The sequence below is a fragment of the Sinocyclocheilus rhinocerous genome, unplaced genomic scaffold (genome assembly GCF_001515625.1).
Source record: "Sinocyclocheilus rhinocerous isolate Xijiao unplaced genomic scaffold, SAMN03320098_v1.1 scaffold492, whole genome shotgun sequence".
NCBI lineage: Eukaryota > Metazoa > Chordata > Actinopteri > Cypriniformes > Cyprinidae > Sinocyclocheilus > Sinocyclocheilus rhinocerous.
In genome coordinates this window covers 1,156,156-1,172,653 of record NW_015626069.1, presented here as the reverse complement: position 1 = coordinate 1,172,653, position 16,498 = coordinate 1,156,156, and the positions used below count along the sequence as shown (strand labels likewise).

Here is a 16,498-nt window from a genome sequence, read left to right as displayed (position 1 = left end):
GGGAGGACCAAAAAATACTTTGTGGTTTTTAAACCCTTTTTTAAAAAAAAAAAAAAAAAAAAAAAGTATTGTTCAACCAGTCAAAAAAAATATATGCTACGGTTCAAAAGTTTGGGGTCTTTTTTTTTTGAAAGAAAAAGAAAGAAATTGATACTTTTTTCATCACAGACACATTCAATTGATCAAAAGTAACAGTCAATACAATTTTACAAAAGTTTTTGATTTCAAATAAACTGTGTTCTTTTTAACTTTCTATTCAGCGTCTTAGAATGATTTCTGAAGGATCATGTGACACTGAAGTAATGGCTGCTGAAAATTTAGCTTTGCCATCACAGGAATAAATGACATTTTAAAATACATTACAATAGAAAACAGTTACTTGAAATTGTAATAATATATTTCACAATATTACTGTATTTTTGATCAAATAAATGCAGCCTTGGTGAGCGTAAGAGATTCTCTCAAAAACATTACAAAATCTTGCCAACCAGGAACTTCTGAATACAAATTATGTTTGGTGCTACTATTGGTACTGAGATTACACACTTCACTCATTAAGGTGGTCTACAAAATTTTGCAGAAGCAAAATAAATTTTGACTGATAGTGATAATTATTTTAATGCTATGAATGGGTTGAAAAAATTAAATATCCCATATAATATGAAAAATGCAGACATTAGCCAATGACTGGTATATCATGAATCAGTATCTCATCAGATGTTTGTCTTTCAGGTTAAAGTGGAGGGTCTGAGAGACTCTCTGTGCTGTGTGTCCTGTGAGGCTGTGGCGGCTCAGCTGGAAGCTCTGATGGAGAAAACCGAAGACTTTACAGACTCTGCCTACACCAGCCACGAGCAGAGAGAGACAATCATACAGCTCTGCCAGATCACACGTCAGGAGACCAAACAGCTCATCAACACATGGAGACACGCGGTAAGATGGACACATACACACATTAGGGATTGCACTGACTAGTCATTCACCGCATGACTTGAGTCTCACTTGATGGTGGCACCGGGAGGAAAACTCCAAGCTGCATCCCAGTGTAGCTGTATGACATTGATTTTGTGTCCTTAACTTGCTCTTATATTCATATCTTAACACAAACTTTTCACTTGGTTTGGACATCTGTCCTTCACGTCTTTGTTGTGCAGTGTGTGAAGGATGTTCTGCATGTCTACCCTCCTGTGGAGTAACTGTTAATGAACCTCACACCCTCACTGTGCCTCATACATTGGGAAAAATAAGTCTTGCAGTGCAAATCTATAGGTGTTTATTTTTTCCTGCTTAATAATTTTGAAATGGGGGCGCTGAGATGTTTTTGGGGGTGTTTGGTTAAGGCTAGTTTGCACCAAAGATGTATGAGCCCGAAACTTGCAAAAAAAAATGTTCTGCAACGGCTACACTGGATGAATCAAAGCGAACTTTCCATATCTATTTGTCCAGTTAGCGCAGTAGAGCAAGTGTGTGGAGTGCGTCAGAAATAGAATGCGACATCTGTTTACTGTAGCTCTCGTTCAGTGACAGAATTACTGATTATAATGGGTTCTATGTGCGGTATAGTAGTGTTACTCGCCATTTTACACCAAGACGCTGTATCATTTCCATAGCAACGACTCTTGACTTTAGTGTTCGCTCAGCTTTCTGTAGCACAGTTGCCGAACTTCCCATCAAAACATTAGCTAGCATTCTGACACGATAAAGCACGATATGCTTTTTTTCTTGTTCTTGTGTGGAAAAATGAACATGAATGCTTCTTGTTTGCTGATTGGCTGCGGTTGGTTTGAATGCCAAATACTAAAGAGATTATTTAACGCTCAAAAATATAATTTATATTATTTTTTATTGTTTTTTATTTATTTTTTTGCTTCTTGGGAAACTATGTCATGACATTTTTAAAATTATATATGGGCTAAATACATGCTTCAAAAGGGGGTCAGTAACATTTTCTACAATCTACAATTTGAAAGAACTGCTTTCTATTTGAATATATTTTAAAATGTATTTTTCCTGTCCTGCTAAAGCTTCATTACTCCAGTTTTCAGTGTCACATGATCCTCCAGAAATCATGCTGATTGCTGCTCAAAAAACATTTCTTCTTATTATAGCTGTTATATACAGTATAGCTGAAAATGGTTATGCTGCTCAATAATTGTGTGGAAGTGTTTTAATTTTTCACAGAGCAGAAAGACTGAAATATAAATATGAAATGCAAAATAGAAATGTGAATTGTTTGAAATGATTTAAAATAGAAATCTTTATTAAAATTATTAATGTCTTTACTGTCATTTAAATTTTTTATTGCACATGTACAATGCAAGACAAGGAACATATCAACATCATAAGGCACACCACACTGACATACAAAAAAAGCAAGATTTGAAATTTAATGGACTCATGACTAATAAAGATATAAATCAGAACAGCACTAAAATAGTAGCTATTTTGACATTGAGGAGCAAACGTTTCCAATCTTTCTACTTAGTTTTCTTTGAAAGCACAGTTTGAAATATTCTCACAAAATCTAAGAAATATAGTAAAGGAGGGTTTACATTTCTTAATGTGATATTTAGCCAAAACCACTGCTTTAAACCATAGAGGGATGAAAAGAAACGAAAGAGTCACAAAGAAGGAAAACATGGAAAAAAAAGAAAATATATGAAAAAATGAAGAACAAATGCATATAATGGTTTAATAGCAGCATTAATTTGAAGGTTGATAACTGACGTGGTATTCATTGCTATATACTGAATGGCTTGTGAAAGAAAAACCCTTTTCAAGGAAAAAGATTGAGTCACTGCAGTTTTTGACGTTTTCTTTCACTTTACATATACAGGAAAACGTAAAATCTTCACAATTAAAAAAAAAAAATGGAACGTTGAAATGTTAACTTTTATTCTTATGCATTTGTCTGAAGTGACTTCTGGTGCTTTAAATGGATTTCCTGGGAATCAAAGCCATGACCTCGGCATTACTAGTACCGCGATCTCACAAGAACACATGGCGAATATGAATAGTAGCCAAAAAATATGAGATAAAAATGTATGAAATGTAGGGTTCCCACAGTCATGGAAAACCTAAATATTAGGTAATTAAAAATTATTATTTTCCAGGCCTAGAAAAGTCATGGACATAAATCAAATCTTTAAAGTCAAGGAAAAGTTCTGGAATTTCTATTAATATAAGCTTTTCAAGTTATTTGCTGAACTATTTTTTAGGCTAGAAATTGCACTTGGGTATGTAGCAAAACTTGCTCACAAGCCGCAGTCTGATTTGCAACCACATTATTGAGTTGAATGATACATAGGGGAATTGGTCTGAATTCAAATGATTTTTATAAATTCAGAAATCACAGCTGACTGAAAAGGTCATGGAAATGTATTGGTCAAAATGTGATGTTTCAGACACAGTTATCTTCTCATCTGTAGTTTTTGAGGACGTTATGCCTGCTTCTGATTAAACAGTTTCCCAGTGTTCATTAGTCTCATGCAGCCAGACGTTTGATGTGTGGTCCTCATTGCAGCTGATTCTGCCCCAGAATCGCCCACTTAGACAGGAAGAGACCAACATCTAAAGTGACAGTTTGTTTTGTTTTACATGATATTTAGGGGATGATTTATCTGAAAGGGGTCAAACCAAAATAATAGTTTAGTGTGGAAATTTGAAAGAGTCTTTTAAAATTATAGACATTATGATCATAATTCCTGTTCCCCAAAAAGGAATAAATACAGTTTTATTTTGTTTTTTTGCCCACAAACAACTCAGAACACAAAGTGAAATATACGCTTCTGCTTGTAGAATACTAATTTGTTCATTTTCAGACAAAACACTGATGGCAATCTTACAAACTTCAAATCTAGTGATTTGTTCGTCCTCAGAAGCATCATTTATGGACTCTTTATAAACACCCATCGGCTCGGAACTTCCATTTAAACAAGCTCCTGACATTTTTGAGTGCAACTGTCAGTGAACAGACCATGGGCATGAATTTGCCTCCCTCAAGCACTGCAATTTATTTCTTCTTTCTGTCTACCAGTCCTTGAATATTTACGACTATGTACATGTCTCTGCTGTCATCAGCCAAAACTTATTTAGAGACAGTGTTGTTTTTACATGGTAATATCTGGGTTGTTCCCCGCTTTACTTGTCCACCATTTCAGTGACAGAAATACTGTATTCGGAGTGTGTTCACTGAAGTTCAATGACTGTTTAAGTCCCAGTGTGATGTCTCAGAGTAAAGCACAGACGATGAGAGCGCTTCAAACATTCACACGGCTTCTGTGGCGCGTTTATGTTGGCACCCCGTCGTAATCCCATCTGAAAGCAATCCCACCCACCTGTCTGCCTGTCCTCTGAAGAGAAAACTGTGGATAAAGACTGTCATGTCTTACAAAGTCCATCTTTCAGGTTGCTTGGGACACTGACACTTGTGTTGAAACTTGACAGCTCTTCAACATGGATGGTGCATGATCAACTGGTTGAAATTCATCATGTTTGCAGTGCATTAAATTCTCTTTCTATCTTTGTTTCTGTTTCTTTTCCCCTCCAGCAGCAATCGCTTAAAGCCAAAGAGGCCACAGACGAGATGGAGCTCTCTATTTTGAAGACTTGTCAGAGTATCAGTGATCTCAGGCGAGAGGTGAGATTCTTGTGACCAGCTGTGTGCAGGGAATGAATCCCATGAGCCAAAGCATCTAAATCAAAATCTAAATCTTTCTTCAAAGGCGTCCATCCCAGTGTTTCCTGTGTCATTATGCTGAATTTACAGTGCCATGACATATTTACTCAAGTTGTGAATTGAATGTCATGAATGTCAATCAAGCCACTGTAGTCTGATTCACGAACAAGTGACTCTTATAAGTTAATTTTTTGGATGAATGGCTCAGAAAGATTCAGAAAATCAGAGTTATCATTTTGTAATGAATCATTCACTTAATACATTAGGTTACTGAATCTGGTTCACTTACTAGTCTGCAAGTCAGCTTTCATGACTTTGAAGATGACTTGAAATGAAAGCTGCTTTGTGACACTTAAATGAGCACAATTGCTTTTTTTTATTGAGACATAACAACATACTGTAACAACATAAATTATATAAGTTATTTGTTAACAGGCATTACAGAACTAAAGAATAAACAGTCAAAAAAAAAAATGCAAAGAGTTCAAAGAGGTTCCACAGTCTCTCGATATATGCAGAAATTTAAAAAAGTACTGTGTGTGGGGTCTTATGTCCTGTATATATGACATAAGACCTTATTGGGAACGATACAAAAAAATGAATAATTTATTTAAAATATATATATATATATATTTATTTATTTATTATTATTATTAAATGAGAGTACGCTTACATGACAAAGATGTACTAAAAACAGAAACGTTTTTCCTTTGTTTTTGAAAAGTTTTGTGTACAGACGATGTTGCCAAAATGATCCTCGTTCACATGGATCTGCAAAAATGACTAAAAAGGCTATTTTATACATGCCAGGCCAGCAGTTTGTAAATAAACTTGCACATGCCTATAGACTGAACATATAATACGCATGCACATGACGTAACCGTTTTCACAAATTCACGTTTTTGTATTTTGCATGGAGACAATAACAGTATAATTTCCAAAAACTTGCACTTTGAACCCCATTTTCAAGCACCCAAAGCACCATTGTCATGTAAGTGAATGACCAAAATGCATAAAAAGTTTTATATTTTTAGTTGAAAACGGTGTCGTGTAAATGCCCCATCAGTACAATTGCTGACCGGTTGTTCATACACTTCATATAATTCATATTGCTCATTTTGCTCATAACAAATAAAAACATTGAGGTATGTTGCTAAAACAATATTGTCTTGTTTTGCATGTAATTAATACCAATACCTGGGGAATTTTTGTTCAGCTTCATAAGGTAGCGGTGGGAAGGGCTACTGAGCTGCTGAAGCTGCATTCAGATCATCTGGTGCTGAAGGCCCTGAAGGCCTCCGGTGGGGATGGAAACCTGGAGGCCGTGGCTGATTATGCCGGCACACTGACTGAACACAAAGAGCAACTGGTGGAGGTGAGCGGCTCAATTTAATATTATTTGTTCTGACAAAGATTAGGTTACAAAGCAGTTTATCTTCAAAAATATTCTGAAGACACCAATGTAACAGCAGGGCCAATTTACACCATTGTTGAATAATGACACAATAATACAAAATTAAATTATTAAAATTCACTCAGTATTCAATAAACTCAATATTATTCAATAAACTCAATATTATTATGGGTATTATTATACTTATTATATTCCATAATATGTGCATTCAATACTTATTGTCAGATTGATGCATAGCAGTGCGTTTAACAATACCTATATCGTATAATCTTCTAAAGTGTTTGAATTGAACTATAGGGTTAACTTCAATGTGGTGCTGTTTATTCTGATTTCAGACTTGTCGTTTGCTCTGCCACATTTCGGGGACCGAGCCGCTAGAGATCACCTGCATTCATGCTGAGGAAACTTTCCGTGTCATTGGTCCGCAGGTAAACAGAGAGAGGTTGTCTGCTATTAGAGCAGGAATCTGGCGTCTTAGCTGAGACCTTCTTTGTCAAGGCTTTCAGAGACTTACACAATATAGATTTTGTTAATAAAAGAACTGAAGATTGTTATTCGCCTCAGTTAGTGCTTATTTTTCAAAAATCACCAATGCTTATTTGACACATTTTGCACTGTTGTTGTTGACTTTGCAGCTCTGATTACGGAAAAAAAAACAGCAGAGGCAAACACACACACACATAGGCATAAAATAGCAAGAAATTGCAATTAAATGTATTTTCAGCTGGATGAAAAAAACATCGAAATCATCTTTGTGGTTCAAGTCTTGCTTGTTTTCTTTTTCAATACAAACAGTAGTTAACATATAAAATGAAAAAGAAAAGGTAAGATTGGGGCAATACGCAGAATGTAATATTTAACCGAGTATATTTGCAGTGTGTTTCATCAGCATGCTTCATTAGCATATCAGATTGCATGCAGGAATGAGTGTTCTTAGAAAGGGCAACCTCACCTCACCAGCCAATAATGATGAGGACTAAAGATCAGGCAGCCAATAAGAGCACAGCGGGTGAGCGGCAGCTTCAGGGGTGCATGATAATGAGTTGCTTTATCAGTAATTCCAAAAGCCACAGGTAATTACCAGCTAAATCCACACCCTCAGTGGAGACGAGCTCTGTTTCGCTGTGTTTGTTTTTTGAAACATCCTCCCAATAAGCTGTAAATCATAATTATGCAGTTGCCGAAAGTTAGATGGTGCATTTATGCTGTGGGACACTGAAAGAAACCAACGATGAATATTGATATTCAGATGTTGCACAAGAGTCTAATTATGCAGTCGCATCAAAAATTACACAACACTGAGGTTTTTGAAGGAAGTCTCTTATGCTCACCAAGGCTCCATTAATTTGATCAAAAGTACAGTAAAACAGTAATATTGTGATTTATAATTACAATTTAAACTAACTGTTTTCTATTTTAATATATTTTAAAATGTAATTTATTCCTGTGAGGGCAATATGGAATTTTCGGCAGCCATTACATCAGTTTTCTTACCTATGCACCCAGGAAAGGTTATTTATTTATATATATATATATATATATCGTTTTTTAATTTTATTATATATATTAGCGTTTGATTTTTTTATGTTTTTGAAAGAAGTCTCTTATGCTCATCATGGCTGCATTACAATAATATAATAAAAAAGTAATAAATAAGTAATAAAATAACAGTTTTCTATTTGAATATATATAATTTGTTTGTTTCTATTTGAATACAATGCAATTTATTCCTGTGATGGCAAAGATGTGATAATATTTTTTTTCAGGATTCTTCGTCAGGATTTTTCTTCGATTGAATATATTATAACAGCATTTATTTGAAAAAATAAATATTTATTAAGATTATAATGTATTGGTACATGTATTAATGTACTGTTATATTTGATAATCCATTAATACATTTTTGATAATACATTTGTTTATACATTTGATAATCCATCCTTGCAAAATAAAAGTATTGATAAAAAAAAAATCACACTGACCCTAAACCTTGGAACTGTCTTACATTTAAAACGGAGTTAAAAATTAATAACAGTTTTATAAAAGCGTTTCCTCTCAATTTCTTCTCTCAGATCATCTCAGCAGCGCAGACCCTTGCTCTGCACCCCACCAGCAAGATTGCCAAAGAAAACCTGGATGTGTTTTGCGAGGCCTGGGAGTCCCAGCTGTGTGACATGGCCATCCTACTGAAGGAGATCAACGATGTGTTTGAGGGCCGCAGAGGTGCGTTAATCAAGCCATTCAGTCATGACATCAATTTGTAGGCTGACTTTTAGGACTACAAACTCAAACAGCTTCTTTTTCCAGCCCAAGATATGAAAGACGTTTATGTATTTTATGATATCTGCATTTACCACAGTACATACCACAATATTGTAATATAGATTTCATGGGTGCTTTGAATGCATCAGTAGCAGTTATTTTCAGGTGCACAAAATGCATTTGTTCATGCCTATAGGCAGGCCAGCGATAACAGTTTTTAAAGGTCTTTTTCCTTGAGGCCAGATTGCAATCTTTTCTAGCCGCTAAAGATGTGCGGCTTTGACATTTACACTGCATCCACATCCCTCACATGAGGTAATTGAATAGAGGCTGGATAAATCTCTGTAGGCAAGGTTAAGGGTGCATTGCTGCGGCCCCAGTGAGATTACAGGTCTGTGAGAGTCCTTTCACTCATCTGTATTTGGACATAGCGCTCAAGGATGTGTTTGAGCGATGGCGGCTCTTCCGGCTGAAACTGTGGTTTTCTCACGCAGTTCATAAAGATCTTTATGTGGCAACGATACTTGTCAGAGTCTGAAGGAAGGCATCAGTAACATGACAGAAACCCGGTGCCTGGGGAGATGTTTTTGTTCCAGACGAGAGGCTCCCAGTCATCATCAGTGCCATCCGAGATATTTCCCAAAACAAACTGTCATCCCCCAAGATCCTGCCTTTGTTTCTGTTCATCCACATCATTATCCACAGCCATTTTCAGGCTAGACATGTATTTTTATATAGGGTCCTGTATGTAAATTATAATTATGTAGATATTTTTGGTCGTAATACTTAAAATGTCTTCATTTTAGGTGATAAGAAAACATTTCTCTCTCTACCGAGACCAGGGGTGAGCCTTAAAAGCAATTTTTTAAAAATGTTATTACAAATTTCTCTTACCATATCATATCTTATCAAATTTACTGATTCATCTCTTTTCTAGAAGCATTCTGCCAACCTGAAGACAGTCAAGGCTGCCAAACTTGACGCTGAGGTACAATTTCTCCTAATAAAACGTTATGTACGAACAAGTTGGAGTAATGACATTTTTCATCTGTCAGTTTGACAGACTGGGTTGAATATTTTTCGTCATGTTCTATTCTTTACCTTATTTGTATTTTTTGTCCTGAAAATTATATAGATGTTTGCCATTACATTTCCATATGTAGATTACAATATTTGCATTTTAAGTCCACGACCCCCAAAACCTAAATAAAAGATAAAGTCTGTAATGGCCTGGACTTGACAAAACATGAGCTACAATTTAAGTTTATTAGGATTTAAAGAACTTAAATGGACAACTGATCAGCCTAAGTGTGATGAAACTGGTTGATTTAGTTTGATTTATTAATTAAAAATCATTTGAAAACCTCAAACGATTGCATATATAACACTTTTAGAGCATGTTTAGTCTTACCAGATGATGTTATTTTCATATTATTTATATATACTATTATAGTATTTGTTAATATTTTAAATTAGCTTTTATTTTTATATTTTCAATTTTCATTTTAATTGAAGTATTAGTATGTTTGTTATGTGCCTTTGTCATTTTTTTATTAGTTTTTACTTTTTTTTCTATTTACAGTAGCTTAATTTATTTGACAAATTTTAATACCTCATTTCAAGTAGTTGGCAAGGATTTTATGTTTTTCCATCTAATAATTATAATTGATTTTATTTCAGCACTTTCATATACTGAAAACAATTTGTAACAGGTTTATTTTTTGAGTGTGGGAATGTTTTTAAAGCTTGGAAGTGCAGTATATCAGATGCATTATTATTTAGCTTTTTATAATATGGTGAGCGGTGGAAAATTCTCTGTTAACGTAACCTCTGCGATACATATTTAAATAACCATTATGTAATATGTCAGTATTAATTTCGCCTAAATGTATCCTTGTGGCCATGATCTGAAGAGTCTTCTAATGTTCATTTATATAGGAGCAAACCACCATCGCTAAGCTGGGGCTGGAACTGTGTCTCTTCACCTCAGATGTGGACTCAGAGGTGGAGCGCTGGGACGAGCAGGACCACGAGATGGTTCGACTGTGTCAGATCATATCCAGCATGGCGTATTCCATGTACCTCTTCACCAGGTAACTCCCTGGAAACCTTTTCATAAAATTCATAGGCCATTTATCAGATTGGTTCCAGTAGTGTTTTATTACACAGGAAATTAAGGACAGCATGATGGAAAGTTTAAGCTTTATGAAAAATGTCTGTTCAGAAAAACTAAACCATGTTGTTGTTTATCTGCACTTTCTGTCAACCTACACAATCGGTTTTATGGATCTCCTGAGGATGTTTCATTAACTCTCTGCTGTTTTGCCATCTGTGATTAAGGGGGGAAGGCCTACTGAAGACAACTTTGGATCTATTCCACCAAGCTGAGGTACCAGCGTTCATTCTCTCTCATAGGTTTTTTAATTGAATCTGTTCGAGGTGCCATTAAGAGCAATGAATCCCCTGGAAATGATGGATCAATATATTATTAAAAGGGCCAGCTGTCATTTGTGAGATACTGTGATCCAGAGCAGGATGTGTGATGTGAATGGGAAGGAAATGCTGATTAGACAGTGTGTCGTTCTATTAGTAGGGCACACTGGCTTCCACCCAAACACAACCTCTTATCTGACAGAGCAAGCTTACCTGCTCAACGTCACAGCAGAACAGCACAGCAAAGTTCCTTTAATACATCTGTGTACCTCTTTTTATGGCCTTTTTTGACTTCATGTTGCAATTCCCACAATTCTGAGTTTCTTACTAGTAAACAGTTCACGTAAAACTCACAATTACAACTTGGAAACTCATAATTTTAAGTAACAAAGTCTCCAAGTTATCTAACTTGATCGTTGATTTCAACGAAAAACAAAACAAAAGCCATTGACCATGTTACTTCATACATTACAAATTTCTGTTTGATTTGCTGTTTTTTATGCCAATGTTACCTGATTTGATTTGTTCAAGACTGTGCAAGAGTGTATAGAGGTGATTTAATATAACGATTAAGTATTTTGCCATGGTATTTTTATTTTTTTTACATGGATCAATTATGAAATTATGAGCATTTCCATAGTAACAAACTATTTCTGAGGATCTTAACTGCTCAGAAAAAAATCTCCTGGTAATTACGATAATTTTGACATGACACAGCATGACACTAATCATTTCATTTGACTACTGAATGCCACTTTTGACATTTTCTTGAGGCATTTTCACTGAGATGTCAGTCCTCAATATCATTGAAAATAAGAAATTGAAATAAGGCAGGTGAATTCTCTTAACATTTTTAAATCTCGCCTTAAAACACATTTCTTTAGGGTAGCTTTTATGTGAATTTTTATATAAATTTTATATTATTTCTATTTTTAAGTGTTTTGAATGCATGTTATTTTCATAATTTTTTATATGGTGTATTTTGATGTTTTATTTGTCATGTAAAGCGCTTTGAGAAGTAACATTTAAAGGCGGCGCACTATAGAAAATAAAGATTATTATTATTATTATCAGTGGGATGTTAAAGGCGCACTGAGTAATTTTTGTGAGTAGATGTCAAATAGATAGGACTTGGTATTGGACACTTGAAATAAATGGCGGGAGATGTTGCAAATATTGTAATAATCGTTCTAATTCTATGAGAATAGGAGTTATATAATCATATAACACAGAGTAATACGTTTTATAATGATAAAACACAGAAACACAATATCATTGGAATACATTTTTTTTCAGCTGATGAATGATAAAAACATTGACAGCCAATCAGAATTAATTTGACTTTAAATAGCTTGAGCATTTAAAGTAACAGATGACAAAACTGCTGCATGTGCTAATAATAAACTGAACATTATCATTCTTGGTGTGAATGGGCCTTTATGTGGAAATAACTTAGGGTGACCATACATCCACTTTTTCCTGAACATGTCCTGGCTGGGATTTTTAAATTGTCTAAAATGTCTGGGTTTTGGCTTTGTTTTCCAATTGACATGCTCTATAGGCTTCACATATTATGTGTACGTGTATTTGCATTGCTCTGACCGTTCTCTGTAGATCCCACCTTCTCACACGCCCAGAAGGACTGCACGCTATTGGTCAAACTACTTCAGCCATTACCTTCAGCAGTCTTGAAAACAATAGGGAAACAAAGCAAAAACTCATCCATTTTAGGCAATTTACTTTAATGCAAAAAAAATCTTGATGCACCTTAAACTAGTTGTGTGATTTTAATCACTATATTTCATAACCCTGCTAAATTAAAATTGTGTAACATTTACTCTGGTACAGAGTAAGGCCTTACATTATATAATGTTTTCTAGGTGTTGTCAGACCAAGGTCTCCAGCTGTGCCACATCCTCCACTCTCTCTCCACACAGGTAACGCACCCACATGCCCACCAGGCCCTTATGTACCACAGTTTAATTAGACGCCTGTAAATAAAGGACTGTAATGACTGCCATCCATCTTATTGGGACCACAGAGACGTGGATCAGTGTTACTTAACCCTGCTCCGGCTGGGGCGGACAGGGGCCACTCATCCATAATCACAGAGCCTGACACTTGTGGTACACTGCACAGTTTGATTAATAATCTCAAACATGCCTGACCCACAATGCATTTCCCCAGCTGTAAGCAGAGTACAGCTAAATCAAATTGCTTACGTCCATTTATTTATCCATCAGTTCAAATTCAGCAATTACCTCACTTTGGCAAACCTGTAATGTAGTTTTGCGTGAAAGTCTCAATTAGGGCTATTAGATTGTTAAATTTGTCCTTGCCACAGGAAGTCCTGAAAGGATCGTAGAAAGGAAAGCAATGCTATGTGCATAAAAAAACAAAATGCCACAATATAATAGTGTGTGTGTGTGTGTGTGTGTGTGTGTGTGTGTGTATGTGTATGTGTATGTATAATATATATATATATATATTCTGTAATTTATGATTTTTTTTGTTTTTTTAAAATAAATATTTTATTCTCACAGTAATTTCAGGTTAAAAATAACTGTTTTCTATTTTGTAATTTGTAATTTATTACAATCATTTATTTGTAATAATTTGTAATTTATTCCTGTGATGGCAAATCTGAATTTTCGGCATCATTAATTCAGTCTTCATTGTCAGATGAAAGCATATGCTGATTTAGTGCTCAAGAAACTTGTCTTATTATTATCAATGTTGAAAACAGCTTTTGCTGCTTAAGAAACATTTGATATATAGGTATATAATGAAAAACTAACTTTTGAAGCAAAATAAAGCCACTTCCAGTCTATCAGCTTGTTTTCCTTGAATTAAACAAAATTGTCAAGTGGTCCTATTCAGCCTATGTCATGTTTATACTTCTCCATTTTTAAAGAACATAATAAAAAATGATGTCTAATGTAGAAAACGAGTCTTCAAGCAAAAGAGCTGCTGTGTTACAGTTTGTTTAGAGTTCTCGTCTCTCAAGTGTTCTGCTTTAAATGCTAAGGCCACATGTTGTGTCTGTTATAGCTGCTGGATGAAGACAGAATCCTTATTCTATCTGAGACGGAGAAGCTGTCAGACGCATGTCAACAGCTGCAGGTCTGTGCCAAGACTCCGGTTCAGGGCAAGAGTGCCATCTTTCAGAAGGTAATGCAGTATAACAGCTACAGACTCTTCTTGTACATCAGTGAATGGAGCAGATAAGACATGAGTAGGGTTTTTGTCTGTTTGACTTGACAGTTTAATCCAGTAATGCACTTTAATTCATAATTTAGAATCTGAGGATTCAAATGATATAGATTCATCTGAATTTAGTCACAGGTTACTGCCACATGTGATTAGATAATAGATCTGTTGCTCCTGCAAAGACGCTGACCTCACTCTATTTCCTGACTCCATTTAACCTGATAAAATGGCATGCTGTCCAGGGTCATCCTTCTGTTTTGATAAAGCAAAGGTCACAGCCAGAGGCAGGTTTAAATAGGTTTATAGAGGCTATGTTCGTGTCGTGCTGTGGAACCAAGAAAATAAGCTCTGGAAAAACAAGCTTAATCAGGATCTCCCAGCTTGTCTTCTGGAGCCCTCGCGTATTATTTCACAACCAATTATATGTGAACCAGTTTGTTATGTATAGTATATAATGTATAGATTGTTGTCGCTGCAAAATGATAGCTTGACTGAAATGTGGGCCCAAACAAGCAGCCACAAGGTGTACTTGTTAACAGAACGGTATTTTGGGTAGTTTGGTCAGCTAATGATCCATCTGTTTTTCTTGTCTCGTTCAGGTTGACTCATCCATACAGAATACAAAAGGCATCTTGACAGTGGTGGTCTATTTACTGCCCATCTGTAATAAGCTCATCAGAAAGGTAGGTAGCAACATGACGATCTAGATTAACTTTTTTATTTGATCCATAACGGTTGATGTTATATATTTAATTGTGTTTGCTCATTAGCTGTATTTTTATATTTAGATTACATTCAAGCCGTCATCTAACACTTACTTAATCTTTAAAAACTATATAATGATTTGATAACATTTTTAAATGTCAGTGTTAGCAAATCTCAAAAGGAATATCCATTTTTCATACTGTACATTATAATGAGACAATAATTATCAGCTTGCCATTGAGACAATAATCATCAGCTTATCAGTATCAGCCTGAATTTTATTATCAGTTGTGGCTGGTTAGGACAAAATTTCAGATTTACATGTAAAGGATCGCATTGTGATAAGGACCAGGGTTACTATAGTTAACTTTGTTAAACTAAAGCCACAAAAAAAACTTTAGATGCTGAAAATAAAATATACAAAACTTTAACATGTTTTATTTCAGCTTATATTTCAGTTGTCACATTTCTCATTTCTCATTTAATTTAACTTGATATACTAAAATAACTCAACTTAAAACAACTGAAATAAAATGAACAAAAAGTATATAGAAATAAAAATAAAATAAAAATGACAAACAACAAAATTCCTCAAATTTGAACCAAAATTAAAATGAAAACAGAAAATATATAAACAAAAACTAATTTAAATATGAATTTAAAAAAATGTAGTAAAATAAAAATAATAGTATCTCCATGTTAAAATAACACTGGTTAGGACACAGTGTTATGCTATTATGTCATTGTTACGGATGCACTGTTATTAAAATTCTAGCTGATTAAATTGTGTTACAATATTGAATGTTAATAATCAATTTAAAAAGCTCTAAATAAATGTTTCTTTTTAACTGATATATTGTGCATCCTAACTTATTATTTAATCAATGTTCTGGTGTGATTTATGTTCTGTTCCATCAATTAAAAAATGTGCATGATCAAACTTTAGAGCATGTTTATATTAAACTCTATCTTCTACCTTTAATTCCAGTGTAAATCAGAACGCAGCTGTGTGGCTTCACCTCAGCACTGGAGGGAGAAGCAGCTGAACACGACCGTCAGCGAGGAAACTCTGAATGGCAAAGGCTCCAACGGCTTTGGGGTCAAATCCCTTGAGCAGCACATGGCCAGTCTAACATTCCTGGAGAGCAAATAGCGCTTCTGCCTGTTCTCACACACACAGTGCAATGCACTCGCTCACAACGTGCCATTCTTTGTGCTTCTGCCCATTCGCTTTGTGGTGTACAATAGCGTTAGCATTACCAGCCGCATTCCAGACACCAAAAAATATTGACGAAAAAACCCTTCATTGATTGCATGTGTTCAAGTCATTATGAGACTCTTTCAAGTGTAATGGCTGGTAAATAAGCTACGGTTTTAACCGAAACAATATTCAGCTGCGTTTCTCGTGATTAGCCAACATTGAGGTGTACATGATAAAAGTTTTGATACAAAAAAAAAAACTCTGCACACTGTATTTAACAAAACTGCCTCGTGTACAATGCCAAATATATCCATCTTCATATCCATGTATCTTTCTACACTGGTCTTGCCACAGGGCAGTCTGCTCAATGCTGAAGGAAATTCAGTGACTTTGGATATTAGTATGAGAAATCAGCATCTTGATTCTGTTTGAGAGTTTACAGCAGGGAATGTTACTTTCCAAAGAGGCATTTCTGAAGGACGATAATGAAAAAGACGGTTCCTTTTAAAGGGATAGTTCACCCAAAAATGAAAATTCTGTTATCGTTTGCTTACCCTCATGTCATTCCAAGCCAGTATGACTTCTGTGAAACACA

General features: G+C 35.1%; 1 protein-coding gene across 3 annotated transcripts in view; it reads left to right on the top strand.

Moving 5' to 3' along the window:
• ctnnal1 (catenin (cadherin-associated protein), alpha-like 1) overlaps positions 1–16,149 on the top strand; it is a 64,069-nt gene extending 47,920 nt beyond the window's left edge. Inside the window, exons 7-19 of one of the 3 annotated variants that reach the window (XM_016515153.1) lie at positions 733–933; positions 4,553–4,639; positions 5,895–6,053; positions 6,428–6,520; positions 8,165–8,315; positions 9,161–9,198; positions 9,292–9,342; positions 10,293–10,447; positions 10,695–10,743; positions 12,668–12,724; positions 13,839–13,958; positions 14,597–14,680; positions 15,691–16,149. In XM_016515153.1, coding sequence (XP_016370639.1) covers positions 733–933; positions 4,553–4,639; positions 5,895–6,053; positions 6,428–6,520; positions 8,165–8,315; positions 9,161–9,198; positions 9,292–9,342; positions 10,293–10,447; positions 10,695–10,743; positions 12,668–12,724; positions 13,839–13,958; positions 14,597–14,680; positions 15,691–15,855 — 1,410 coding nt within the window. In that variant the 3' untranslated portion in view covers positions 15,856–16,149. Of the gene's footprint in view, positions 1–732; positions 934–4,549; positions 4,640–5,894; positions 6,054–6,427; positions 6,521–8,164; positions 8,316–9,160; positions 9,199–9,291; positions 9,343–10,292; positions 10,448–10,694; positions 10,744–12,667; positions 12,725–13,838; positions 13,959–14,596; positions 14,681–15,690 lie in introns of all 3 variants that reach the window. The other 2 variants (XM_016515160.1, XM_016515145.1) reach the window with 2 other exon arrangements.
• The last annotated feature ends 349 nt before the right edge of the window (positions 16,150–16,498 follow it).